This window comes from Microtus oregoni, unplaced genomic scaffold (assembly GCF_018167655.1).
Source record: "Microtus oregoni isolate MIOR12 unplaced genomic scaffold, Mior012 000009F_ref0000495, whole genome shotgun sequence".
Taxonomy (NCBI): Eukaryota; Metazoa; Chordata; class Mammalia; order Rodentia; family Cricetidae; genus Microtus; species Microtus oregoni.
In genome coordinates this window covers 24,786,716-24,814,579 of record NW_024543068.1, presented here as the reverse complement: position 1 = coordinate 24,814,579, position 27,864 = coordinate 24,786,716, and the positions used below count along the sequence as shown (strand labels likewise).

Genomic DNA, 27,864 nt, shown 5'->3' with positions numbered 1-27,864 from the left:
GGGGTGGTGAGCCTACAAAGCAATTGCATGGATTTGAATAAACCAAATATAGTTCCCATTTAATATTAGTGATGTTTCTGAGCATGAACGTGTCTTATTAATTGTTACCCTTGAACCTTGACTGGTCTTCCAAAGATGCATGACTTAAAGACTCCGCCTCCTGGGTATGAAGAGACCGTAGAGTCTTTAAGGGACAGGGTCTATTACAGGTGAAAGGTCACTGGACAGATCCTTGATTGGGACCGCGGGCCATAGTCTCTAGTTTCCATTTTTTCTGCTTCCTATGTTCTAAGTGTGCTCTCTGCATCACGCATTATTCTCACAGTGTACATTCTATATATGGCACGGGACAGAGAGGCCGTATGAGCACTGTCTGTAACCTCTACAACTGTAGACCAAAGGACGCTTTTCTCTTCATGGATCGCTTACACCAGGTATTTTGTTAAGGTGATAAAAAACAAACAGATGAACAAACAAACAAGCAAACAACTTGGCATCCAGCAGGGCCCCGGGAAAAATAAAGTGTCTCACTTACAGCTTCTCCTCCAGACTTGTGCAAACTCTCTTTATGTCTTCTACCTTTTTTTCCCATATGGTTAATGATTCCTGCATCCGGGACATCTCTAAACTGTGATCACTAAGCATCTAGTGAAAAGTCAACAAAAATATGACAGCCAGTCATCAGTGCATGACTCACAAGTGCAGTTCAGGTTCTCTGAGGAGTTTATGCATTGTCCAACAATGTTTATGATAGGGCCCCCTTTAGTAAAAAAAAAATCATTTTTATGATCCTTTTAAAACTCAATTTGTCAAAAAAAGGCAATTCTGAAACAACCATAAAACACAAAATTTGTTGAAGTAGATGACTAAAAACAGTGGTGAGAAAATACATGTGTGTGTGTGCGTGTCTATATGTGTGTATGTGTGTGTACATATCTCCTCTAATAAATTCATCTGTATTCAAGATGAAACAGAATGAGACTTAGGTGATTGATGTGTTATCACTTTGGGGAGAGATGCTAATTTAGTAACTTCCTAGAAAGTCACCCAACAGGCTGAAAGATATTCAAAGAGGCTTCTCTCTCTAAGAGTACCACACACCTGACTATAGGAGCATAGCTCCAGAGTCAACGGAAGTTCTAGAAGAGCCATCAAAGTCAGCAGAATGCTGAGAGAACCCTGATCAGTCACCAGGGTTTGGCCTACTATTCAGTGCCCAAGTTTACATTTTCCAGTTTGGGTTTCATGAATCTTACATGCCAGCCAAACTGATAGACCTAATATTCATTGCCTCTAGCCCTCAGCCACGCCTGCCTGAAGAATCACATTCCATTCTTTTTCTGCCAATGTTCCCAGTGTGGCCTGGCCAGAGAAGTGTCTAAACCGAAGATTCCATGGGCCTGCTAGTCTGTACTTTCCTGTGGCCTTGGTCTATGCTTTGGGAATCTCCACAAAAACCCACTGTACCAGGCAGTATTATACATTAGTGGTTCCAGCTTTAAGTTCAGGTGGAAATGAAGTGGTTCGGGGCTGGCAGGGGGTGCAGCAGGTTCTGGGTAGAGATTATTACAGCTGCCAAACTTGGAGTGCTTCCTCCTACTTTAGGAGGCTCAAAGTGGAGGTCTGAGGTTGGCCACAGAGAGGACACAGTGCTGAGCGGGATGACTTTCTTCAGCCTAGTCTGACCTCTGTGTGTCGGGCATCTAAAGGCAGGTAATGGTCTCTTCAAACACATACATATGAGAGGAGGGTTTTCTTTTTACCAGGGCTGCAAAAATTAGATACCATAATGGACATAGCATCATGAAGTCTAGCGCGTGCGCCTCATGTAACATATGATGGAATCATGGATGCATTCTGGCAGAAAAGTGTGCTGTTTCCCTGTAACACTGCGCTGTGTGGTTTTGCATATGCTCTCCAATACACTACAGACCCAGTCACTCAACTAATTGTGGTAAAAGAATAGCAGGTGTTAATACATATTTAGCTAGTTCTACATGCAGTTTTAAAGAAAGTGTCAGGAACTGTTAACTTGCCATCGGTATCCTCTCAGGCCAACAGGAAGATGAATTAAATAAACTTAAAAAAAAAACAGGTATGCTTAGATTGAGCTAAAGGAAGGTGTTTGTTTTTTCTTACCACTGTGCTGGTAGTAACCGTTTGCTTCATTTTTATTATTCTGTTTTGCAACCTGGTCAATTCTTTCTTCTTATTGTACGTCTCTTTTCTGCTGGCTTCACAGTGTTGCTTAAACTCTTTCATCTACAGTGACAACAGCAAGCCAATTACAGAGCTGATTAACACACCAGAGCTGAGAAAGATCTTTCCGTTTGTCAACCCAATTCATGCTTCATTTAAAAGCACCATTTTCCATTTAGGTAAATTATCAATTTAAAAGAAAATGAAATAAAACCAGGGTTTGCTTATTCCCTAGTGTAAAAGACAAGCCCGTGAATCTTACGGGTCAAACTTTAGTTACACATGGTTGACATGGTACACTTATAGGAGCTGTATGGCAATGACCGCTGGTGAGGAAGGATAAAAGCATCTTGCCACTGTAGGGACTTGCCGCAACATCACAGCCGTGGGTACCACACTACTTGCATTAAGCAGATAAGGGGAATGAAGGGAGCAATCACTTCTCTAGAAACCCCAGTTCACACTACCTTAAAAAAGAAAAAGGCAACTAAAGGTGGAGAATACAAAGTCACTGGAGACGGGGCAGTCTATAATCTTGGACAGTTTTCTTGGTTTTTTTTCCCCCCCAAATCAAACATCTGGTCACATGTCATACTCTAGGGAAATGAGTGATGCTTATTAAAATCAAACCTGATTGTCAGCAAACCGAATGATCAAGAACAAGGTAATACTGAGCAGAGAGGCATAAGAGAGCGTACTGAGTGACACTTATGGATGCTTATGCCTGGCTGTCTTTCCATTGGTGCCATCTGCCCCTTTTTTCAGTGTTATCTACTTTGAATGAATGTGACCACAATCAGTACCTATGCACCAGAGTATGCATACATATGAGTGAAACTTGTTGATAGATACATTTTGTTGAAAATTAGAAAAAAACCCCACAAAATTAAAAAAGTAATGTAGTAAATTATCCTTCTTCCCTTCCTATTTCATGTTGCATCATTTAAGCTCAAGTTTGACTTCCTGTGTGAAGGTGGAAACAGGCAGCTCAGGGTGAAAATGGAGGAAGTCCCCGAGCTTATGCCCATTCCCACTTCGGGAAGGACACAGCCAAAGCACTGCAGAAGTTCCCCCCTTAGGTGCAGCTCCTTTATATAAAGGAAGAATGGAGACGGCTCTACCTTTTCCAGTGCAACCAAGGCACAGTGAGAAATATAAGAACCCTAAGCAGCTGGGCAGTGACCTCGCTAAACACAGCACAGCCAATCAGCACCAAGGCAGAAGAGGCAGGTGGTGGCCACCTCCGCGTCTGGCCTCATACTACAGTTTGATTTTTGCACACTGGGGTCTGGTAACCCATCTGAAGGCTACTCCTGTCTCAGGCTGCTGCAACTGAGATAGCAGGCATTGCAGGTATTCTGCCCGACTCCTGCGTTCCGTGTATACAGAAGTGGAACTCAATAAGATGGTGGCAAGTCCCTCATCTCTACATAGGCATGGGACCACTACAGAGAATTCTGGCCTGTATTCTGTTCTATGAACTGACTGTGCACAACTGTGAATGTCTCTTCCTGGAGGCCCCCAAAGTATCAAGAAAGCAAATAAATACAACCACGAGCTTCTCACCCCACTGCTGGGCACTAGTTCCCAGAAGACAATCCCAGTGCACCTTACCAGCTAGCCTGCAGGACAGATAAACAGAAAATCCCATCCCCTTCCTTAGATTCAAGACAACTCTGAATTCAAAAGAATAAGCCCTACCCCTTACCTGGGCAACTAACTCATTTTTCTTCTCAAGATACTCCACTTTATGCCTTTCCATTAACTCATTTGCCTCCCACAGACTTTGCTTTTGCAGTAAAATCTCTTCCCTCTCAAAGTTTATCCTGGTGTAGGTGTCGTTTATGTAAATGGTAGCTGTGGCTTTCTCTTCCAGGGTTTGGTTGAGCATCAGGACAAACTTGGCATGCTGCTTTGCCAGCTCTGCTTGCTTTACCCTGGAAGGAGAGAATGACCCACAGTAGAAAAGGCTGGTGTTCAGGGAAGGAAGGAATGTGGATACTCCGATGCCATGCTTATCTTCTAACTGCTCTTGTGGTTTAAATTTAAACTTGATAAGAATATAAGGAAGCAGAACAAGTTTGCAACATTTTTAGTCACTGCTAAAACGTCAGTCCCCCGGCTCCACCTGACCCTACCCATCTCCATGTGTCAGAATATTAGAGGATATTTTGGCCTTAAGAATAAGATGATTAAAAAGTCATTTTGAATGAGTGAATGGAATCTGGCTGTGAGTGCTTGGAGGCAGGCCATTCAGTCAAAGAAACATGTATTCTGTCGTGCCTCTATTTGCCCTGGTGGAGTGGGTCCAAGAGAAATCTAGCCTTCTTCTGGACAGAACCTATGGGGAGGTGAGGCTGCAACCAGCTCTACTGCTCAGACGACGTTTGAGACCCGATTCTCCTCTTGTCTCCCAGATCTGAGCACAAAATGTGTCATGTATCTCACACACGCACTGTGGGCCGCCTCTCCCTGAGGAAGACCTGAATTCTGGGAGGAAACATCTGGCACAGAGATAGCGAAGAGGTTGGAAGAAGGAATAATTGATGTCCCTTTCTCTGTTTCACTCTTAAAGAAAAAAAATCTCTTGCAACATAAAGTCCTTTCCTAATGTTTAGTGTCCAGGTTAGAGAATTTTGGTGGGGGGAAGGGTACTTGAAACCTCAGGAAATTTATTTCTCAGAGGCCAAACATCACAAAAGATAAATAAAAACAGCCTGCATGGGAGATGTGGTGACGGAGTGAATCAGTGGGTGTTCTGTGGGTTGAGCATGGGAAAGCTAGAGAGGGAATCAGTCCAAGGATGGCAGCTCTTCAGGGAAGTGATGGAAGAGGGTCATCTGTCTATGTGTTACTTTCATTGGTTAATAAAAAAATTGCCTTGGCCCTTTGATAGGACAGAAAATTAAGTAGGCAGAGTAAACAGAACAGGATGCTGGATAGAAGGCAGTGAGGCAGATGCCATAGCTCTCCTCTCCGAGATGGACGCAGGTTAGAATCTTCCTGGTAAGCCACCACTTCGTGGTGCTACACAGATTATTAGAAATGGGTTAATCAAGATGTGAGAGTTAGCCAGTAAGAGGCTAGAGCTAATGGGCCAGGCAGTGTTTAAAAGAATACAATTTGTGTGTTGTTATTCCTGGGCACAAGCTAGCCAGGTGGCTAGGAGCCAGGCGGCAGGAACACAGCTTGCTGTTCCTTCTACAGGGAAGAAACCAAATCAACCGAAAAACTGCTGGCAGTGGTGCTGGTGGTGGTGCTTTGAGAAACAGGCACACACAGGAAGGATACAGGCCTCGGGAAAACACATCCCAAAGCCTCCATAGTCTCTAGTTTCCCAGCAGTGAGCAGGAGCCGGCAGGGTCTCACCACTGCTCGTCAGAGCCTATGAGGACCTGAATAATACATCTTCCTTTGAAAAGTAGAAGAACAGGTGGTGATTGTAGCTTTACAGTCCTGTCTTGTCAATCCACCAACCTCTATTTGGACCTTCTCTTTCCCTCAAGATTTATCTCCAGCAGAGTGTTTCCCATCGTGATGGAACTGCAGGATGAGAGTTACCCGGAAGCTATTAGAAATACTGATCTTTATCCCCACCCTGCTACCAGCTAGGCCTACCAAATACCAGAAGTCTCTGTGTTAACAAATCCCCTCAGGATCCTGATCCTTACTTAAATCCCAAAATCATGGAAGCAGAAAGGGGTGATGTCGCTTGGTGTATCCGGCTGCATGTTTTATTTCTGGTTGTTGGTTTAGAAGTAGTCTGGTTTATAGCTATCTCTGGAAATGGTGGCTAGCACAGTCCATGCTTTAAATGCTTTGTGAATCCTTAGTAGGAGCTAGAATGATTAGTATTCCTCAATATGTAATTATGAGCCTCATTTATAACTTATCTCCTAGGGCAAGCATTCTGAGGACCTAGTTTGGAAAGCAAGCCCGTGGTCTTTGAGATCATACCAGTCCCGTGCACCAACTTCTATGCTATAATGGGGTCCCTTGAACGTTTCTTAATATGGAATGCCAGCATGCTGATAGTTATGTTTGAGCCTTGCAAATTTGCTCACAGTGATGAGTTATTCTTCAAACTTTTTATTGTTTTCTCCTTTTAGAATATATCTTTCTCTTATGAGCTAGGTTGGGTCAGGAGTTCTGAATCCTGTTTTACAGAAAGTGAGACCCAAGGGATGAAGTGTTGGCTCAAAGCAACAGCTCAGGAATAAAGAAAGGGTGCCGGGAGATCCCATTATAGGCAGTTACATACATGGTCTCATTAACTCTGTATAAACCCTCAAACTAACTTCACCCGTCAGTAGATTATAGGCAAGATTTAAGACCTTTAAGGAACTGAACTGGATGAAGCAGAATTGGATTGATATGTACTTGTATTTCCAACAAGAGGGCTTGCCTTGGAGCAGGGCGGGGTTGCAAAGTTAATTCTGTAAGAGCAGAAACTGAAAACACTGTAAGCTTCGACCTTGGGAGGTGCCTCGGAAGGAAGCATGTAGTTTGCCAACGAGCATTCCAGTCTCTCGAACACTGAAAGGAGAAATACCTACCCCAGAGCTTTATTCACTTCCTCCAGATCAAGGATTTCCTTCTTTAGAAACTCTGCTTTCTTATCCATCCTTTCCATCTTGATTCTCATTTGATTTAGCTCAAAAATGTTGAGTCTGCGAGCATCTCTGACACATTCTTAAAAGCAAGTGAAAAAATTGACCGTCATTCCAGGGGAGCCACAGCGATGCTCTTCCTACCCTAAGAGAACTGTCTTTCACGGAAATATTCCCTTCATCATGATTCTGAATCAGACCCTTCTTAGCCATCTGGGCCATCTCAGTCAGGTGTAGCCAGCTTCTGTGCTCTGAAAAGCTTCACAGGGCAGAGTCTGGCAGCAACTGACTCCCACTGGTCCCACACTATTAGCTCCTACCAAGAACATCCTTCTGACTGTCCGTGACCATGCATGTATGGTCAGAAGTCCAGGAGAAGGGACAGACATGGAAACACGGGTGAAAGGAAGCAGGGCGTGAGTGCTGCTTTCCTCCTTCCCAACCGTGGATGCTACTGAGAAGGAGCTTTATTGGAGCAAGCATGCTCTCATCACTAGTTGTGGCTAGTGATGATGTAATGCACTCCATGTTGGCTCTCCCTTCTCTGCTGTCTTGGTTCTGTATCCCACCCTCCTCTTCAGATTATGCACCCTAAAACTATAATGGTGCGAAAGCCATTACCTCAAGACTCTTCTTGCAAAAACCCAGTGCAACTATGGGAGTCTTTAGAGGAGCGGTTCTCAACCTGTGGGTCGCTACCCCTACCGCTTACCAGATATTTACATCGCAATTCATAATGGTAGCAAATTTACAGCTATAAATCAGCAACGGCAATAACTTTATGGTTTGGGGCTCACCACAACCTGAGGAGCTGTATTAAAGGGTCATAGCTTCAGGAAAGTTGAGAACCACCGCTTTAGGGGGTTATCCAGCATGATGACCAAGGGTCAACACACTTCTACATGACAACTTCCCCAGCAACTAGCTGATAGCTCCCCTTAGAGACTCAGGCTACTTCTCCCAGTCTATCCTTTTTCTAGGTTACTAATTAAATTTGTGGTAACAAAACGTCTCCAACTTTGTGTCTTAGATACACATCTTTATCACTAGGGAATCCTATTCACGTGCAGGCTCTGCTGCCAAACAGTGTGTCTGAGAGGTGCCTGGAGATTCTGACCATTCTAACCCATCCACCCTTGGTGCTTCTGATACTGACAGAAAGCCAGTTAAACTTTCCCAGTTACTCATACAGCCTGCAGCCGGGCGGTGGTGGTACACACCTTTAATCCCAGCACTTGGGAGGCAGAGGCAGGCCGATCTCTGGGAGTTCGAGGCCAGCCTGGTCTACAAGAGCTAGTTCTAGGACAGGCTCCAAAGCTACAGAGAAACCCTGTCTTGAAAAAAACCAAAACAAACAAACAAACAAGCAAACAAAAAACAAACAAACAAAAAAACTTATACAGCCTGCATCAAGGACCGTACAGGCTAATGTGATGTGCAGCTTTCCCACTGACATATTTTTTTCTGCTTATAGAAATGTAACCCAACCTGGAAAATAAAGAAAAACAACCGAAGAAAGTAAACCAGAAACATTTTTCTAATTCTCCCTTGGATGGAGATTCTGAGTAGCCTTTTTTTCCTGTGTGCAGGCGTCATTGTGCTTTCCTTCTTGGCTGATGCAACGCTAAGCATATTGCTTGGTTATGTAACCTACAGTACCAGTTAGGACACAGTTGGAGGTTAGAACTCTCAGAAATCCAACAACAAAAGTTTCTTTAAGAGTGCTACGAACTAGCCAGGCAGCGGTACTTGTCTTTGGACAAATAAATACATAAATGAATAAAATTGCTCCTAGCTACAACCAAAGATGAAAAGCATGGGAAGTCGGGAAGTGGCACCTTCAGCTTTGAGAGGCAGCCCTTACTAGAAAAAGCTGTGCTCTATGGGACGGCAAAGAGATGCATGGAACTCTCCGGAAACCTTTCTAGAGTGCTAGAGGACTTCACACAGATGGAGCTGCTCAAGGAAATCAAGGGAAGCCCTCCACTGAGTTGTGTCTCTGTTTGGCACTACCATGAAACTGCTCAAAAAAGTTCTTTCTGGGTGATGGGGATGTGTTGGGCATTGAAGGCTGCGGGTCCCTATAGGGCTGAGATTTGCCACTATCAAGCTGAACACTGGAACCTAAACACAAAACCTCTTCCTTCTCTCTCACACTTCCCAGTGTCCTCTGCTGCCAAAGCTGAGAAGCAGTCTCTTAGCAAGGGATGGGGGGGTGGGGTGATGTTGGTTAGGTTTTTTTTTTTTTAATCAACTTGACACAAGCTAGAATTATCCAAAAGAAGGGAACCTCAAGTGAGAAAATGACTCCATAAGATCCAAAAGTAGGGTGTTTTCTAATTAGTGATTGACTGAGGAGGGCCCAGCTCATTGTGGGTGGTGACATCTCTGGGCTGGTGGTCCTGGGTTCTATGAGAAAACAGGCTGAGCAAGTCATGGTGGGCAAACCAGTGAGCAACAGCCCTTCATGATCTCTGAATCAGCTCCTGTCTCTAGGTTCCTGCCCTGCTTGAGTTCCTGCCCTCACTGCTTTTAATGAGAAAGACCTGAAAGGTTCAGCTCCCTTATTGTCAATCAGACACTAAAATACGGCTTGAGAACTGAGAGTCGGTAAGTGGATAATTGGCACATCTATCTTCAAAATAGATGTTTCATGCCAGGTGGATGGCCCATGCCTATAATCTCAGCCCTAGGGAAAGTAGAACCTGAACTGAATAAAACCCTGTTTTCAAACTAACAAATACAGTCAAGGCTAAAAATCAAAATATAAACAAACAAAAGATTTTCTTATTTGAATTGATCTTTCAAGGTGGGCTCCTTGGGAAACAGATTCTAAGGTTTGTGTGTAGAAAATGTGTTAATATTTTTAGGAGTATCTCTCGTGGGGTGAAGGTGGCAAAGCTACAGAGGGGAAGTCAAACTGTGAAGACAGTTGAGTTGGTGTGTGCTGACATAAGGGAGCCATCCTGGCTGGTCCCTGAACAAACTCTGGCCCAGGGACGGGGTGTCACATGTGTGTGTGTGTGGGGGGGCTGCTCTCTTTGCTCAAGGTGATTATTAGAGAGGAGTCTTGACTGATTTTTCTTGCAGCTGGAAAAATAAAGTTGGGTCCTGGACTGACACCACAAATTTAACTAAATGATTCCAAGAGATAAATGTAAGAGCTAATAGTTTAAATTTCTTAGGGACTGGAAATACATCTTGGCAATGGGCTGTTCCTCTAGCGTGTGTGGGAGACCATGGGTTTGATCTCCAGCGCCACGAAATCTGAATCAAAACATTTAAGAGACGCTCTCAGAGGAAAAGATGGGTTAAGGTCAGTTTTTAAAACTCCATTATTTCCTTTTATTTATGTGTATGTGAGTAAGCCTGTGTAAGTTTCTGTGAACTTTTAAATGCGTGGTGCCCATGGAGGCCAGAAGAGGGCGTCAGAGGCTCTGGAACTGAAGCTGTGGATGGTAGTGAGCTGCCATGTGGGAGCTAGGAACCGAACCCAGGTCCTCTGCAAGAGCAGCAAGTGATCTTAACTACTGAGCCATCTTTCCAGGCTCAGTTAAAATCTTTATGTCATCAGATTTGGAAATGATTTTTTTTTGATACAACATCCAAAGCATAGCCAACCAAAAAAAAAAAAATAGACAAGTTAGACCAGCAGATTATAAGCTTATATCAATGCTCACCATCAACAGAGGTTAAAGGCGAGCTCTGGAGTAGGAGCGGGTATTTGCAAATGTTATTTCTGGTAAGAGGTTAACATTGAGAGTAATAAAAACTCCACAACCCAACAATGACAACTATAACAACTATAAGGACAAAGGGCCTGGGCGAACAACAAGCACAGGAAAAGACATTCAAAGTCATGAATCGTTGGGAAAAATTCAAATTAAAACCACAACGAGAGTCTAATTAATGCGGGATAGAATAGGTCTCACTAAAACAAACAAAAGCATAAAAGAGCAAATGTTGGCAAGGATGGGGAGGAAATGAAGCCTTGTGCATTGCTGGTGGCTACACATGATGGTTGGCTTGTAACAGCTGCATGTGGAGTTACCATGCAATCCCCTGATTCCATTTCTTGATACAAAGCCAAGAGAGTTAAAAGCGGAGCTCACCTGTGCAGTCAGACACCGGTCATAAACATCATTATTCACAACAGCCAAAAGTCAAAGGAAGCTCACAAAACATAAGCAAAGCCTGGTGGGTACGTACCAGGGAATGTGGTTCAACCTAAAAAGGAAGGATATCCCAACACGTGCTCCCATCCATTAAGTGAAGTAAGCCAATCACAATAAGACTACTCATGTCAAGTACCTAGAGTCACCAGCGCCATATAAACAAAATGAGGACACCCACGGTGCCTAACTTATGTGGGTAGCTATCTATCAGAAATGGACTGAGCCATCTCTTAAGTCAATTTAGTAGCAAAATTATGTAAATTAAGTTTCTATAGAGTATATTTTGCCACTTAAAAATAAAATGGGACTTGCTGCCGATCACAATATTCACACCAGGTAATCTTCCTATGGGTGCTTATATAAGCACAACTATTAAACCTTTTTTTCCAAAGCCCTTGGGGTTCTCTCTGCCTGTGATTGACACTGATGGCCGGAAGTACCTTCCAGCTCCCTGTTGATGCTGTTGGGCACAGTCTCCAGCAGAAAATAGAGTCTGCTCAGCTCCATACTTTCAATTTCCAGAAGCTCAACTGTCTTTTTTCTCATTTCTTCCTGAAAAAATAATTAGACTGCATTGTTAAAAAGATAATGCAACAAAATAATGTCTATTTCCTAAGAAAGGGTCTGTTTGTTTGGGGGGTTGAAAGGCCATTTCCACCAGACCTCTCCTGCTGCTGGTTTTATGTGGCAGACGACAGGGAAAGATGACGACTTACAATCAGATTTTAATCTGCCACTGCCGATTTATCTTTTAGTTTCTGCTGGTTTTCTTTTTCTCAGAACGTTTTCCTTCTGGGTACCTGTTTCCTATATCCAACTTCAATTCATTTAAATGGTAATTGTCCAGCAAGAAGGGCTAAACTAAGGCCACTCACTAAAAATCAAATTTCCCTATAAATACTCATGTAGTAATAAAGAGAGCAATGCTTTTCCCCTTTAAAATATATTTATCCATGTACATGTGTACCCCATGTATCGTGTATACCCAGCAGAGGTCAAAAAAGAGCCCTGGATCCTGGAACTGGAGTCATGTACTACAATGTGGGTGCTGAGAACCAACCCTGGGTGCTCTTAACTGCTGAGCGTCTGTCTCTCCAGCCCCCAGACCTTTTCATATCTATAAATCTAAACAGTCTTGAGAATGATGATTCATTTGCTTGCTTTAGGTACAAATGTATTTAAAGGAGGAGAAACACTCAAAGATCATCTTTTACGTAGATAAAGACATAGCTATTTTGTAACCCGAGAAACTTCTGTCACATTTACCAACTGAAAGTCAGATTGCATAATTGCATTCTCTAGCACGTGTAGTAGAGGAGTCTGCTGGGCTGCACGCTGGAACCCAAGAAGAAATTCTTCCTTTTCGACCATAATTTCCCAAAGCTCAGCGTCACGTCAGCTGAGGGGGAGAGGGCATGGTGGGTGGTGGTGTGCTGGCTAGTTTTATGTCAACTTGGCACAAGCTAGAGTTATCTGAAAGGAGGAAACCTCAGTTGAGAAAACGCCATCATAAGATCAGGCTGAAGGACATTTTCTTACTAGTGTATTATTTCTGCGAAGAACAGAATTCAATGCGGGTATCACCTGTACTCTGAAAGTAAGAGAATTAATTGTGAGTATTTGAAGGTAGTGGAGTTGATGGTGGCTTTTATTTTTATTTTTACTTCTGCTGATTTATTTTGTAAATTTTCTAGGAAGAACATGTATTACATTTATAGACATTGGCTATTTTATAAAATAGAGGGATTTATGTTTGCTACTTGAAAGATTTGAAGATTCAGGTATTAAGTGGAAGGGGACTAGATTCCTTAATTACGCACAGTGAAAATCTTGACTTCTATACAAACCCATATTTAATAATTAATACTATTTCAATATTAATATTTAATATTTAAATATTTTCTCTGTTCACATATTTATGCACCTTGAGCAGAGTCACACATAAATTAAGGGTTAATGAAGGTATAAGTGAAAGTCTGAAAAAATATCTTAAAGATAATACAGTACCAGTTTTTTGACAGCAACAATAATGTTCTTAAGGAAGGTTTTAACTTCTTCATTGCAAGTGAAATAGTCACCTTGCAGAGATTTTTCTGGAAAACAAAAGATTAGAATATTAAGATATCTTAAGGGATTTGTTCCAATCCTGCTTGGTTCAGCCTTTATGATCTGGTTCAAATGCTGAACCTTATGCTATTTGAATCTCTATTGAACATTGTGAATTTTCTTTGAATACGTTTCCTATTGCATAGTATCCTAACTTAGATATATGTTTTATTATCTTTAAGGAAAATCTCCCACTAAATTCATCTTTGTAGATATATCTTATGACAGGAAGAGATTTCAAAAAGATGAAATATCAATAAGTATTTACAAATGAGAAAAAGATCAGGTGTCTGTAATATAGGTTTAAAGGGTTTCCTATCTACACACACACACACACACACACACACACACATATATATATAAAACAAAATATATATAAAATATACATATATTTATATATATATAATATATATATATATAAAACAAAATTATGTTGTGTCAGAAGTACACACCAAATCACTTTAGTTTTAAAGAATCCCTCATGGCATGTTCTTCTGTACAAAACTGCAAACTGCAGATGAGATTCCATATTTGTCACTGGGGAGGTGTGATAGTGTTTCCATTCCCTCTTTGTTCACTGGTGTACTCAAAGAGCTCTCCTTTTCCCACAGCCTCGGCAAATAGGGTGCTCTAAGAAGAGAACACAAGTAGCCATTTCCATCTCTCGGTAGAGTGAACTGTAGCATCTGCCCTCAGTTCCAGGGAAGCTGGACTCTCCCGCAGAGCTATGCTCGGTATAGTCAGACGTGTTAAAGAGGCAAGAGTGCACTACAGTCCTTTCTTTGGTTTTTATGGAGTAGGTGACCACATACCTGCTATTGCTTTAGAATATTCTGGAGACTTACACACTTTCTAACTAAACTCAGAGCAAGAAATATTTATGTTACTTTAAATAAAGTTTATTTATAGAAAATTTCAGTTGTTTCTCAGGCTGGTCTCCAACTTGCTATGTAGCGGGGATGACCCTGACCTTTGGATCTTGTTGTCTTCACCCTCACAAGTGCTGGGATTCCCACACCCAGGTATAAGAAGCATTAATGAAGTTTCTTCCTAAGAAAAAGTTCCGGTGGTGCTGTGATAGGCTGTCATCCAGACATGGTTACTGCACCTCCAAGCTCACTGCAGCTATGATCACCTATACAAGACCTGCACAAGGTGGAGTCAGTAAGGTCAGTCAGTATTTTCTACTTGTAACTCTTGTTGAGCTCAGTGGGAGGACGAGAAGTAAAACAAAGAGGCAGAGAGGAAGTTTGGTGTGGGAGGAGTGGGCAAGAGGAAGGAGGGACGGCTATGCTCAAGATAATGTGTATGCATGTACACAATTATCAAGGAAAAAATAGAAAATTTCTCGAGTCTCCACACATTATTAGCATATGAAAAGTATTTGTGCACGATTAATAGGGTTGAATGGACACACTGATCTAGAGATAAGCACAATGAGAACTCCAGGTTCAAGTTCTAACAATGACCTTTGGCTACACGGGGGCAATTTGCATCATTGATTATTAACTTTTTTTGTGGAGAAGTGGGAAATTAAACTCAGTCCTCTAAGAGGGTGAAAGGGAAATCACTTAAACTGCAAGCCATCACAGAAATACTTGTTCCGAAGCAGTACAATGGCCATAGTCAAACAATTAGATGGTTTGCTCTTAATGGTCTAAATGGCTTTTGCTCCCAACTAGAAATGCCTTTTGGAGACTAACATATTGAGAATTCTAACTGAATAAGCATCTTATTAGTTACTTTTGAATGGCTGTGGTCAAAATGCCTAATGGAAACAACTTAGGGAAGGAGTTTTTAATTTTTGCTCAGGGTTTAGAGGACTCCAGTCCACCATGGATCACTGCAGCCAGTGTGTAGGAAAGCTGTTCCCTGGAAGCAGAGGGCAAGCAGCAATCCGGGGCTTGTTAAGACCTTCAAAGTCCACTCCAAGCCCGGTGGTGGTGGTGGTGGTGGTGGTGCATGCCTTTAATGCCAACACTTGGGAGGCAGAGGCAGGAAGATCTCTATGAGTTTGGGGCCAGCCTGGTCTACAAGTGCTAGTTCCAGGACAGGCTCCAAAGCTACAGAGAAACCTGGTCTCGAAAAAACAAAAAACAAAACATAGAAGCAAAACAAAACAAAACCAAAAAACGAAGGCCACTCCCATCCTGCTCAGTGACAGACTTCTCTCCGCTGAACCCCGCCCTCTAAAGCGTTCCCAGCCCCCTACAAACAGCCCCACTAGCCTAGAAACAAGTATCTGTATTATGATCCGGTGATAGACCTGTCACACACACAAGATCATTTTTGATCCAAGTCTCCCAAACACTGTCTTTTATCTAATTTTCTTTCTTAAACATTCCTTCTTCTACGCGTCTTTAAAGTCTCCAGTTTCCCACGGTAAAGAGTGGCGGGAGAAAAACACATGAAAGAAAGGAGAGAGGAGCGGTCTGAAGTGGAAATCAGATACTCTGGTCCAGGTCGATGGCCGGGGACACTCAATGGTTATATTCATCCTTCACCCTACAGCGCTTGAGCAGGCGCGCTGAACACTTAATCCCTCCTGGTCTCTCATCTCCCCCACTAAGAGGAACTGTTGTAGTTTCAGGAGAAGAACGCCTGCCCAGGCTCCTGTCAAGCGCCGAGCTGGCCATCATCTCCAAGGAGGACGTGACTCCTGGTGTCTCTAGAACTTCTCACCCACAACTAAGAGCTGCTCTAACGCGGCGGCCGCTACGGACGAGCCCAGAGTGGCGGGGAAGCTGCATATCTCCAGGGAGAGGCTAGTGGAGACGGAGGCCTGCTGCTTCACTTTCTCGCTGATAAACCCCTTGTCGGGGGTCCAGGAGCGAAGGGCCATCTTGCTGGGATTAGCGCCGGTGAAGTCAGAGGAACACGGTTGCCAGGGGCAACGATGACGCTAACGTCTCCGGGCGCCCCCTTGTGGCCCCCACCGGTGGTAGGCATCTCCTTTGGTTCTCTACCACCAAAGCCTAAGTGATTCTGGTTAAATGACTGATTCTTCAGCTTTTGGCCGTGTTACATTTCTGACACTTTCCTTACACACTGCATCTGGGAACAACAAGAACCACGTTTGAACGCCTCGGGCCTCTCCATATAGTAGCTCTCTTAATCTACTCGGTGACTTCATGTGGCAGTCTTTTTATTCGGAGGAGGAAACTGAGGCATGGGTGATTAAGTGAATTTCCGAGGCCACAGGAAGACAACACTGGGCCCATTGAATACCGCACTAGGTTTTTACCCTCCCAGGACTGTTTTATGAACACATTTTGCCTTGAACCATAGTTCTTTTTATCCTTATGTGAACTATTTGATGACAGGGACACTTGACTAATCAGGCGCGGTGTTGAGTGTGGTCAGCTCTGCCTGTCTAGAGACAAGCAAGACGGTTTAAACGCCCTTCCTAAGGTTTCTTTGCAGGTGTTGGAACTGAAGTCGTACTGATTGTAATATCATTAGCTGTCAACTATGTGGTGTTTATGTTTTGGATCCTGTTCTGAATACGTTCCCTCCGGGGACCCATTTAACCATTGTTAGCCTTTGGGGTGGGTATCTGGACCCACTTTCCAGGGGAGGACCCTGGGTCTGCCTTCTGCCATCATGCTACCACATCCAGAGAAGGCCTCCAGCTGAATCACTTCCAGAATCTAGATATTCTTCATCCAAAAGAGTCTTATCCTGACTCTGGGCACAGTCTTGGGTCCTCTCCTTTTGCTAGATTTAGTCTAATTATATTCAGACCAGTTCTTGCCTCTGTATTATTCCCTCTTTGATGGATACAAGAAGGCCAGTTTCCCAAACTCTCTTGTGATCTTGGCTTTCTGGGTAAGTTCAACCAATAGGAGCCGCTAAGCAGAGGTTAGGAGGCGGGAAAACCATTCTGTTTCTGTTTAGAGGGAAAGTGTTTCCAGGCTTGAAGGACCTCAGGTGGGCAGGTTTGGAACCTGAGAGCTTGAAAGGGATGATTCCAGAACTCCAGCAGTTTCCAGATGCTCAGTAGAAAATATGGGGACCTGAGTACCACACAGGGTCGTGGTGGTGGGCGTGTGAAAACCACACAGAGTTGTGGTGGTGGGCGTGTGAGGACCATACAGGGTCCTGGTGGTTTTCTGATGTTTTCCCTTTGTCTTTTATTATCCTCGTGGCATATTTCCTCTGAGATCTTCCTCTCTGGAAACATACACACTAGACCATTATAATCTGACCTGTATAGTCTTCCTTCTCATCACCCCATTTATATCACTGTTCTTTGCTGTCTACACATGAAGGCTTATTCCCAAGGGACTATCAGCATCCTCCCTACCCATTAGTGTCATTATAGGTTTTCTAGTTGTTCAAAATCTCTTTCTGTTATTGGTAATATTTTATTCTCTCTGAACATGTTTCATGAAACATGTCCAACATCTTCTTTGCTCATGTTTTTTTTTTTAATTAAAGTAACTCCACCATTTTCAAAGGAACTTTCAATTTTGAACTAGAAATCTGGACAAACAACATGAAACGTGTCCTAGAAACACAACAAAAGTTTTTTACCTGCATTACTATTCAAATAAAAATAGTGCACTCATCTTTACATTGTATAATTGAGGATCAAAAGAATAATAATTTAAAGAGTTGGTACTGAGAATGTGAATTTCTATACCTTAACAGGAGAACAACTTAGAACATTGTATGTGTGCGTGCATGTGTGTGCAAGCGAGTGCTCAATCCTTTGTATAGTTTTCAAAGGTCAGTGTTGGGTGTTTTCCTCAGGAGTTCTCCATTTTACATTTTGAGGCAGGGTCCCTCACTGAAAGTGGAACTAGCCCATTTGACTAGACTAGCTAGCCAGCAAGCCACAGAGAACGTCCTGCCTCCCTGCTTTCCCAGTTCTGGGAACTTAGGGAAACACTGCTATGCCAAGCTTTTACGTGAACACTGGGAACATAAACTTGGGGCTTTGTGCTATGTGTAAGAATTATATCAACTGAGCCTTCTCTTCAGCCCAAATAATGGTTCTTAAAGAAACCAACCACGACTGTGTTCAAGGACATACTATGAACTTGCTAGTTGCCATTTTTTTATTAAAAATTTTTAGTTAGTATACGAAATGTAACATTTTCACACACATCATTATGCATACATGATAATATAGGTATAAAGTTCTATTTTAAGCAATAAAAATTGTATATAGTCCACTGTGTATGTGTGCACTGGCACCGTTTTTAAGAAGTGAGCCATTAAGTGGTTTAGGGCGTGGCTCCTGTCTGATGAATTTAAATAAGCTCTACCACCTACAATATGGAGTGTATCTTCGGACTGGTGGCTTCTATTCATGTCACTCATGGCTCGAAAGGAGTGGAAGCAATAATAGCTCTTAATTCATAGGATTGTTGGAAAGACTATGCAAACTATTACTAATCCTTATGAAATGCCAAAAATTATATGGTTAATCAATACTGTAAATATTAGAAAGAATGGCTATCAATTTGCATGCACATACCTACAGAAACACTTGAGAGAGGCGGGCATGTTCATTGTTTTCATCATAACGATCATCTCAGTGTTTATGGCAGAACTGACCTCACTGGAGCTTTGGCTCACTGGAGCTTACTGTACATCACTTATCCCTGGCTAAAACTCTAAACTCTGTATGTCGGTATTTCTTGATGATACTGTGTCTGTCTCAGCACGGTCTTATAAAACAGTTCTAAGTGCACGAGAGGCTGCAGAGACACAATGCATTAGTCAACCGATTTAAAAGGAAGAGGGGCTGATTTTACTCCTAGATTTGGGCCCATGGTTGATTGACTGTTGACATGTAGTCTGCATTAAGACGGAGAGCCAGAGGGTGGTCCCAGGATCTTTTTCAAGGGTACACCTCAGTGACCTAACTTCCTTTTGCTGAGCTCTACCTGTTAAGGGTTCCAGCATCTCTAGTAGCATCAAAGGCTGAAGACCAAGATTTCAAAATGTGTGACATTTCAGATCCAGGATGTAGTGCCTCAATACCCATCCCCTCATATGTTAGAATCCAGTAAGTGAGGTGCATGGAGCTATGGATGACATGATAGGAAAAAGAACCATTTGGGGTTTCAGAAGTTGTAAAGCAAAGAAATGCTTTTTTTTCATGAAAATTTCATTTTTAACTTACTTTATGTCTATATGCTCAAACCAATTCAAGTGTATCCTTAATTACTGATCTTTATGTAATATGCTAAATTGATATTTCTGAGCAACTTAAGAGGTGATTTAGCAGAAAAAAAAACTCAGGGATCTTTCTATAATCCTACAATAAATATTTGTTAAATTAAAGTTAGAACCTTAAATTAAAAGACTACTAGGCCTGTTGTTTGCGAGCTAACCAAGCAGCACGGAGTTTCGATCTGGGCACCAAGTGAAACATCATTGTGGTGAGTGAGTGTTGCAGCAGCCGGGAACAGGGAACTCAGATGTACCTCAGCCCGCCTACACTTCCTCGTCATCCTACAGGGGCTATACTGCCCGATACCTCTTCTCTCTTCCTATCCCATCCAGCTTACATCCAGATCCCCCCACCCCCTGTCTCCCTCCCTCCCTCCCTTCTTTGGCAGCATAGCGCCTCCCTGCTCAGCCTGCTCAGGCGCTGGGACGGAACCCGAATCAGGAGGGCAAAGGGGAGGGCGGCAGCTCCTTTGTCCCCATAGCCTGCCTGCAGCAAGCAGGGTGGGCCCTTTGTTTGCGAGCTAACCAAGCAGCAAGGAGATCCGATCTGGACATCAGGAGAAACATCACTGGGGAGTGACATCACTGGGAAGGTACATCAGTGGGCAATAAGACCTGATCCTGTAAAAGAAGATCCATAGGGGAGTATTGGGAGGAAGAGATGGGCAGACGCCAATGCAAGAATTCACTCAACAATCTGAAAAACAACACGAAACCACAGAAGCCAGCGACCTCACAACAGGAGGACATGAAAACCTTAATCAAGAAGAAGTAGAAAAAACTGACTTCATGAAAGTGATTGACACCCTTAAACAGCATGTAAAAAATGCCCTTATAGAAATGGATGAGAAGTATAACAGAAAGTTCAAGGAATTGAGTAAATCAGTGAATGATACCCTAGGAAACCAAGGAAAAACAATCAAGCAGATAATGGAAACAGTTCATCACTTGAAAACTGAAATGGAGGCAAAGAAGAAAACGCAAACAGAGGGCCGGCTGGACATGGAAAATCTAGGTAAACGAATAGAGACTACAGAAACAAGCATAACCAGCAGAATACAAGAGATAGAAGAAAGAATCTCAGATTCTGAGGATAACATAGAGAAAATAAACGCACTGATCAAAGAAAACAGCAAGTTAAACAAACTCTCATCACAAAACATTCAGGAAATATGGGACACAATAAAAAAGACCAAACCTAAGAATAATTTGAGTAGAAGAAGGAGAAGTGCAGCTCAACGGTCCAGAAAATATACTTAATAAAATTATAGAAGAAAACTTTCCCAACCTGAAGAAAGATGTACCTATGAAGGTTCAAGAAGCATACAGAACACCAAATAGGTTGGATAAAAAAAAAACATCCCCTCGCCATATAATAATCAAAACACAAAATATACAGAATAAAGAAAGAATATTAAGAGCCGCAAAGGAAAAAGGCCAAGTTACTTATAAAGGTAAACCTATCAGACTTACACCTGACTTCTCCATGGAAACCATGAAAGCCAGAAGGTCCTGGATAGATGTTCTCCAAAAACTAAGAGATCATGGATGCAAGCGCAGACTACTATATCCAGCCAAGCTTTCGTTCACTATAAATGGAGAAAACAAAATTTTCCAGGATAAAAACAAATTTAAACAATACGTAGCCACAAATCCAGCCTTACAGAAAATAATAGAAGGAAAATCACTAACCAAGGAGTCCAACAATGACCACAATAACTCAGACATCTAGAGACCCTTCACCAGCGCAACTCAAAGAAGGGAAACACACAAACCCTACTACTAAAAAAGTGACCGGAGTTAACATCCACTGGTCATTAATATCACTTAATGTCAATGGGCTCAACTCACCTATAAAAAGGCACAGGCTAAGAGATTGGATACGAAAACAGGATCCAACATTCTGCTGTCTACAAGAAACACACCTCAACCACAAAGACAGGCACCTACTCAGAGTAAAGGGCTGGGAAAAGGCTTATCAAGCAAATGGACCTAAGAAACAAGCAGGTGTGGCCATACTAATTTCTAACAAAGTTGACTTCAAACTTAAATCAATCAGAAGAGATGGAGAGGGACATTTTATACTCATAACAGGAACAATTCATCAGGAAGAAGTCTCAATCCTGAATATCTATGACCCTAATATAAAAGCACCCACGTACGTAAAAGAAACATTACTAAAACTCAAGGCAGCCATCAAACCGCACACACTAATAGTAGGAGACTTCAACACTCCTCTCTCACCAATGGACAGATCAATCAGACAGAAACCTAACAGAGAAATTAGAGAATTAATGGAGGTAATGAAGCAAATGGACTTAACAGACATCTATAGATTATTCCACCCAAAGAGGAAAGAATATACCTTCTTCTCTGCAGCTCATGGAACCTTCTCGAAAATTGACCACATACTCGGTAACAAAGCTAACTTACACAGTTACAAAAAAATATTAGTAACCACCTGTCTCTTATCAGATCACCACGGATTAAAGTTAGAATTCAACAACAGTGCTACCCCCAGAAAGCCTACAAACTCATGGAAACTGAACAGTCAACTACTGAACCATACCTGGATTAAGGAAGAAATAAAGAAAGAAATTAAAGTCTTCCTTGAATTCAATGAAAATAAAGAAACAACATACTCGAACTTATGGGACACTATGAAAGCAGTCCTAAGAGGAAAGTTCATAGCACTAAGTGCCCACTTAAAGAAAACAGAGAAAGCACATATTGGAGACTTAACAGCCCACCTGAAAGCTCTAGAAAAAAAAGAAGCAGACTCACCAAGGAGGAGTAGAAGACAGGAAATAATCAAACTGAGGGCTGAAATCAACAAAATAGAAACACAGAAAACAATCCAAAGAATCAATGAAACAAAAAGCTGGTTCCTGGAGAAAATCAACAAGATTGATAAACCCCTATTCAAACTAATCAAACGACAGAGAGAGAACACACAAATTAATAAGATCAGAAATGAAAAGGGGGACATAACCACAGACACAGAGGAAATTCAGAGAGTCATTAGATCTTACTACAAAAGCCTGTATGCCACAAAACTGGAAAATGTAAAAGAAATAGACACTTTTTTAGATAAATACCATTTACCAAAATTAAACCAGGATCAGGTGAACAATCTAAACAGACCTGTCAGTCGCGAAGAATTAGAAGCTGTTATCAAAAACCTCCCTACCAAAAAAAGCCCAGGACCAGATGGTTTCAATGCGGAATTCTACCAGAACTTCCAAGAAGACCTAATACCTATACTCCTTAATGTATTCCACAATATAGAATCAGAAGGGTCATTACCAAATTCCTTTTATGAAGCTACAGTTACTCTGATACCAAAACCACACAAAGACTCAACCAGGAAAGAGAATTACAGGCCAATCTCACTTATGAATATCGATGCAAAAATCCTCAACAAAATACTGGCAAACCGAATCCAAGAACACATCCAAAAAATTATCCATTAAGATCAAGCAGGCTTCATTCCTGAGATGCAGGACTGGTTCAACATACGAAAATCTATCAATGTAATCCAGCATATAAATAAACTGAAAGAAAAAAACCATATGATCATTTCATTAGATGCTGAAAAAGCATTTGACAAAATTCAACATCCATTTATCTTAAAAGTCTTGGAGAGATTAGGGATACAAGGTTCATACCTAAATATAATAAAAGCTATATACAGCAAGCCGACAGCTAACATCAAATTAAATGGAGAGAAACTCAAAGCCATCCCGCTTAACTCAGGAACACGACAAGGCTGTCCACTCTCGCCATACCTCTTCAATATAGTGCTTGAAGTTCTAGCAATAGCAATAAGACAACATAATGGGATCAAGGGGATTCGAATTGGAAAGGAAGAAGTTAAACTTTCTTTATTTGCAGATGATATGATAGTGTACATAAGCGACCCCCAAAACTCCACCAAAGAACTTATACAGCTGATAAACAGCTTTAGTAATGTGGCAGGATACAAGATCAACTCCAAAAAATCAGTCGCCCTCTTATACACAAAGGATGTGGAAGCAGAGAGGGAAAACAGAGAAGCTTCACCATTCACAATAGCCACAAACAACATAAAATATCTTGGGGTAAATCTAACCAAGGATGTAAAAGATCTATTTGACAAGAACTTTAAGGCATTGAAGAAAGAAATTGAAGAGGATACCAAAAAATGGATGGACCTCCCTTGCTCTTGGATTGGGAGGATCAACACAGTAAAAATGGCAATTCTACCAAAGGCAATTTATAGATTCAATGTAATCCCCATCAAGATGCCATCAAAATTCTTCACAGATCTGGAGAGGACAATAATCAACTTTATATGGAAAAACAAAAAACCCAGGATAGCCAAAACAATCCTATATAATAAAGGATCTTCTGGAGGCATTACCATCCCTGACTTCAAACTCTATTACAGAGCTACAGTAATGAAAACAGTGTGGTACTGGCATAAAAACAGAGAAGTCGACCAATGGAATCGTACAGAAGACCCGAATTTTATCCCACAAACCTATGAACACCTCATTTTCGATAAAGGAGCTAAAAGTATACAATGGAAGAAAGAAAGCATCTTCAACAAATGGTGCTGGCACAACTGGATGTCAACCTGTAGAAGAATGAAAATAGACCCATATCTATCACCGTGCACAAAACTCAAGTCCAAATGGATTAAGACCTCAATATCAGTCCGAGCACACTGAACCTGATAGAAGAGAAAGTGGGAAATACCCTACAACAGATGGGCACAGGAGATCGCTTCCTATGTATAACCCCAGAAGCACAGACATTAAGGGCAACATTGAATAAATGGGACCTACTTAAACTGAGAAGCTTCTGTAAAGCAAAGGACACTGTCACTAAGACACAAAGGCAACCTACTGACTGGGAGAAGATCTTCACCAACCCCGCAACAGACAAAGGTCTGATCTCCAAAATATATAGAGAACTCAAGAAACTAGACTTTAAAATGCTAATTAACCCAATTAAAAAATGGGGTACTGAACTGAACAGAGAATTTTCAACAGAAGAAGTTCAAATGGCCAAAAGACACTTAAGGTCGTGCTCAACTTCCTTAGCAATCAGGGAAATGCAAATCAAAACAACTTTGAGATATCATCTTACACCTGTCAGAATGGCTAAAGTCAAAAACACCAAGGATAACCTTTGCTGGAGAGGCTGTGGAGGAAGGGGTACCCTCATCCATTGCTGGTGGGAATGCAATCTTGTGCAACCACTATGGAAGTCAGTGTTTCGGTTTCTCAGGAAATTCGGGATCAACCTTCCCCTGGACCCAGCAATACCACTCCTGGGAATATACCCAAGAAATGCTCTATCATTTGACAAAAGCATTTGTTCAACTATGTTCATAGCAGTATTATTTGTAATAGCCAGAACCTGGAAACAACCTAGATGCCCTTCAATGGAAGAATGGATGAAGAAAGTATGGAATATATACACACTAGAGTACTACGCTGCGGTAAAAAACAGTGACTTCTCGAATTTTGCATGCAAATGGATGGAAATAGAAAACACTATCCTGAGTGAGGTGTCTCAGACCCAAAAAGATGAACATGGGATGTACTCACTCATAATTGGTTTCTAGCCATAAATAAGGGTCACGGAGTCTACAATAGGTGAACCTAAAGAAGCTAAGTAAGAAGGTGAACCCAAGGAAAAACATACAGTTATCCTCTTGGCTAAGGGAAGTAGACAAAATTGCTGGGGATAAAATTGGGATCTTGGGGGTGGGGTGGGATGGGGGTAAGGGGAGATGGGGACAGAAAAGGTAGAAGGGAAGGAGGGGGGGACTTAGGGAAATAGGAGGATTGGGATAAAGGAAGGGTGGATAGGGGTGCACGGAACCACAATTCTTAGTTAAGGGAGCCACTTTAGGGTGGGCAAGAGACTTGACCCTAGAGGGGCTCCCAGGTGCCCAAGCTGAGGTTCCCAGTTAGTTCCTTGGGCAGCTGAGGTTAGGGAACCTGAAATGACCCTATCCTAGAGCAATACTGACGAATATCTTGCATATCATCATAGAACCTTCATCTGGTGATGGATGGAGATAGAGACAGAGACCCACACTGGAGCACTGGACTGAGCTCCCAAGATCCCAATGAGGAGCAGAAGGAGGGAGGACAGGAGCAAAGAAGTCGGGACCACGAGGGGTGCACCCACCCACTGAGACAGTGGAGCTGATCTACTGGGAGCTCACCAAGGCCAGCTGGACTGTGACCGAAAAAGCATGGGATAAAACTGGACTCTCTGAACATGGCGAACAATGAGGGCTGATGAGACGCCAAGGACAATGGCACGGGGTTTTGATCCTACTTAATGTGCTGGCTTTGTGGGAGCCTAGCCAGTTTGGATGTTCACCTTCCTAGACATGGACGGAGGGGGGAGGACCTAGGACTTACCACAGGGCAGGGAACCCGGACTGCTCTTTGGACTGGAGAGGGAGGGGGAGAGGAGTGGGGGAGGGGGAGAAGGGTAGGAGGAGGGGGAGAAGGGTGGGAGGAGGGGGAGGGAAATGGGAGGCTGGGAGGAGGTGGAAACTTGTTTTTTTTTTCTCCTTTTCTCAATAAAAAAAAATTTTAAAAAAAAAGACTACTAAACAAGGGTCTGGGGACATAGCTCAGGTAGCAAACTACTTGTGGCAAAAGTGTAAGGATTTGTGTTCGACTCCCAGAATCCAGGTATAGAGCCCATCATGGTGGTGCAGCAGAGAAAGGGAGATCCCGCTGAGCCTAACCAGTATGCCACAGGTCCCCAAAACAAGGTAAATGCTTCCTGAGGATTGGCACCCAAAGTTGTTCTTTGGTTTCCACATGCTATACACACACACACACACACACACACACACACACACACACACACGCGCGTGCGCGCGCGCACACACACACACACACATGCACGTACGCACACGCACGCATGCCCTCGCTCATGCACATGGAGCAAACTGAGTCTCTGCCACCCTCACTCCAAACCCTACAAGTCTAGCACACTGTTCTATGCCCAATCAGGGTTTAGTCGACACAGTGTTCCTATCTTTCTGTCCTACCATCTTCAGCATGCTGTCTCATCACCTAAAGGCCTACTCCCTTCATGGCTATCTATGGTTGCTGCAGCCCCAGGTGTCCTGCAATTGTACAAAGCAGGGAAAGTAGAAAATTCTCACACGTGAAAGTCCGTTACTTTCTTCCAGGAAGGAATTTGTCCAGCATTTCACATATTTCCTTGTGGCCGGTGTCCAGAGTGGAATAACAAGGCCACCCAGAGGAGAAGTTAGAACAGTGAGGGTTTACATTGCCATCTCTGTGGACATGTCAGGAGTCGAGAGGCTTCAGGCAAGCTGGGAGCCGGGAGATCTCTATGTAAGTCAACCAAATTCACATATAATCTCAAGGTCAGCTCCAAGCTAGCTGTGACTTCATGTTTCCCTTGGGACTGAGAAGGAATCAAAAAAGTTTCTCAGTCTGAACAGGAAGGGCGTTTGTGTCTAGTGTATCTCCCAAATGTAAGCCTTCCAGTTGACTTCATGCTGGCGGGTCTGTATGATGTTTTTATAATAGAATATTCATGCTCTCAGAATTTCTAGCGGCTTCTAAAGTGCCGTGATTGATTTGGTGTAAAATCTAAAAGAAAACCTATCTGGGGGAGGAAGGAGGTCAACAAGAGCAGGGGCAGGTGACCTGGGGGTGGACACAAATTAGACTGGAGTATGCTATAATTTTCTTAATTTTAAACAAGTTAAAATGAAAACAAGTTAAGTAATTAAAACAAGTTAAAGAAAGAAGTGCCTATCTTCAGTTCCCAGTTACAGTGACTCTGGCATGTGGTTATTTGTGGCAAAATGGCAGAGAAAGCATGTGCCCTGCGTGGTACCAGATTGTTGGCAGGGAGGCAGACAGATGGAAGTACCCTGGTAGAGGGATGTCAAGGAAGGAAAGCCAGGTACCCGGTACCCCTCGGGAAGAACAGGCTGTGTCAGCCAGAGTTCAGAACAACACTCAGCTCAGAGGCTCCCTTCAGTTTTCTCTCTTGACTGCTTGCTTTCAGTAACCAAATGGTCTTGGGACAACTCTTGACCACATCATTGCTAATGGTTTTAAGTAATTTGCCTCTTTTGTCTTCATTCTTAACATGTGAAGTGGAAATTTGTATCCTGGGATTGTGGACAGAAAGCAGAATGAAGATGTTCTAACCACAGAACACTTTCAAAGAATTTCCCACCTCAAGCAGTTCTCGTCTTTGCCGTGCGAGGGGAAAATAAACGTTCTTTCTGGAAAGCAAATGCAACTGTACTTTCCACCAGGCCTTGATTTGTTAGTCAAATCCCAGTGACGATGATGTGAGCCAACAGCTGCAATAGTACAAATGGGAAACTGGCTTTATTTCCATGCCATTTCTCCTGGGTGCTGGTGACGGCCTGCAAGGTTGAGAGGGAATCTCAGTGCAGGAAGGTCCTCTGCTATCACACACAGGCCTGGCCGGCCGCACAGGACACCAGGCTCATTCCCACACTCACTGGGTGTATGCAAGATTGGGCAGTATGTCCAGCATAGAGCATTTGTATGCCA

The 27,864-nt window shown here is 42.7% G+C and overlaps 1 protein-coding gene across 1 annotated transcript in view; it reads right to left on the bottom strand.

Moving 5' to 3' along the window:
- Ccdc175 (coiled-coil domain containing 175) overlaps positions 1 to 15,932 on the bottom strand; it is a 56,488-nt gene extending 40,556 nt beyond the window's left edge. Inside the window, exons 1-7 of the mRNA XM_041658672.1 lie at positions 15,773 to 15,932; positions 12,992 to 13,077; positions 11,425 to 11,536; positions 6,756 to 6,891; positions 3,908 to 4,136; positions 2,140 to 2,262; positions 536 to 645 (exon numbers count right to left, since the gene is read on the bottom strand). Of these exons, the coding sequence (XP_041514606.1) occupies positions 536 to 645; positions 2,140 to 2,262; positions 3,908 to 4,136; positions 6,756 to 6,891; positions 11,425 to 11,536; positions 12,992 to 13,077; positions 15,773 to 15,932 (956 nt within the window). The remainder of the gene's footprint in view (positions 1 to 535; positions 646 to 2,139; positions 2,263 to 3,907; positions 4,137 to 6,755; positions 6,892 to 11,424; positions 11,537 to 12,991; positions 13,078 to 15,772) is intronic.
- Between the last annotated feature and the right edge of the window lie 11,932 nt (positions 15,933 to 27,864).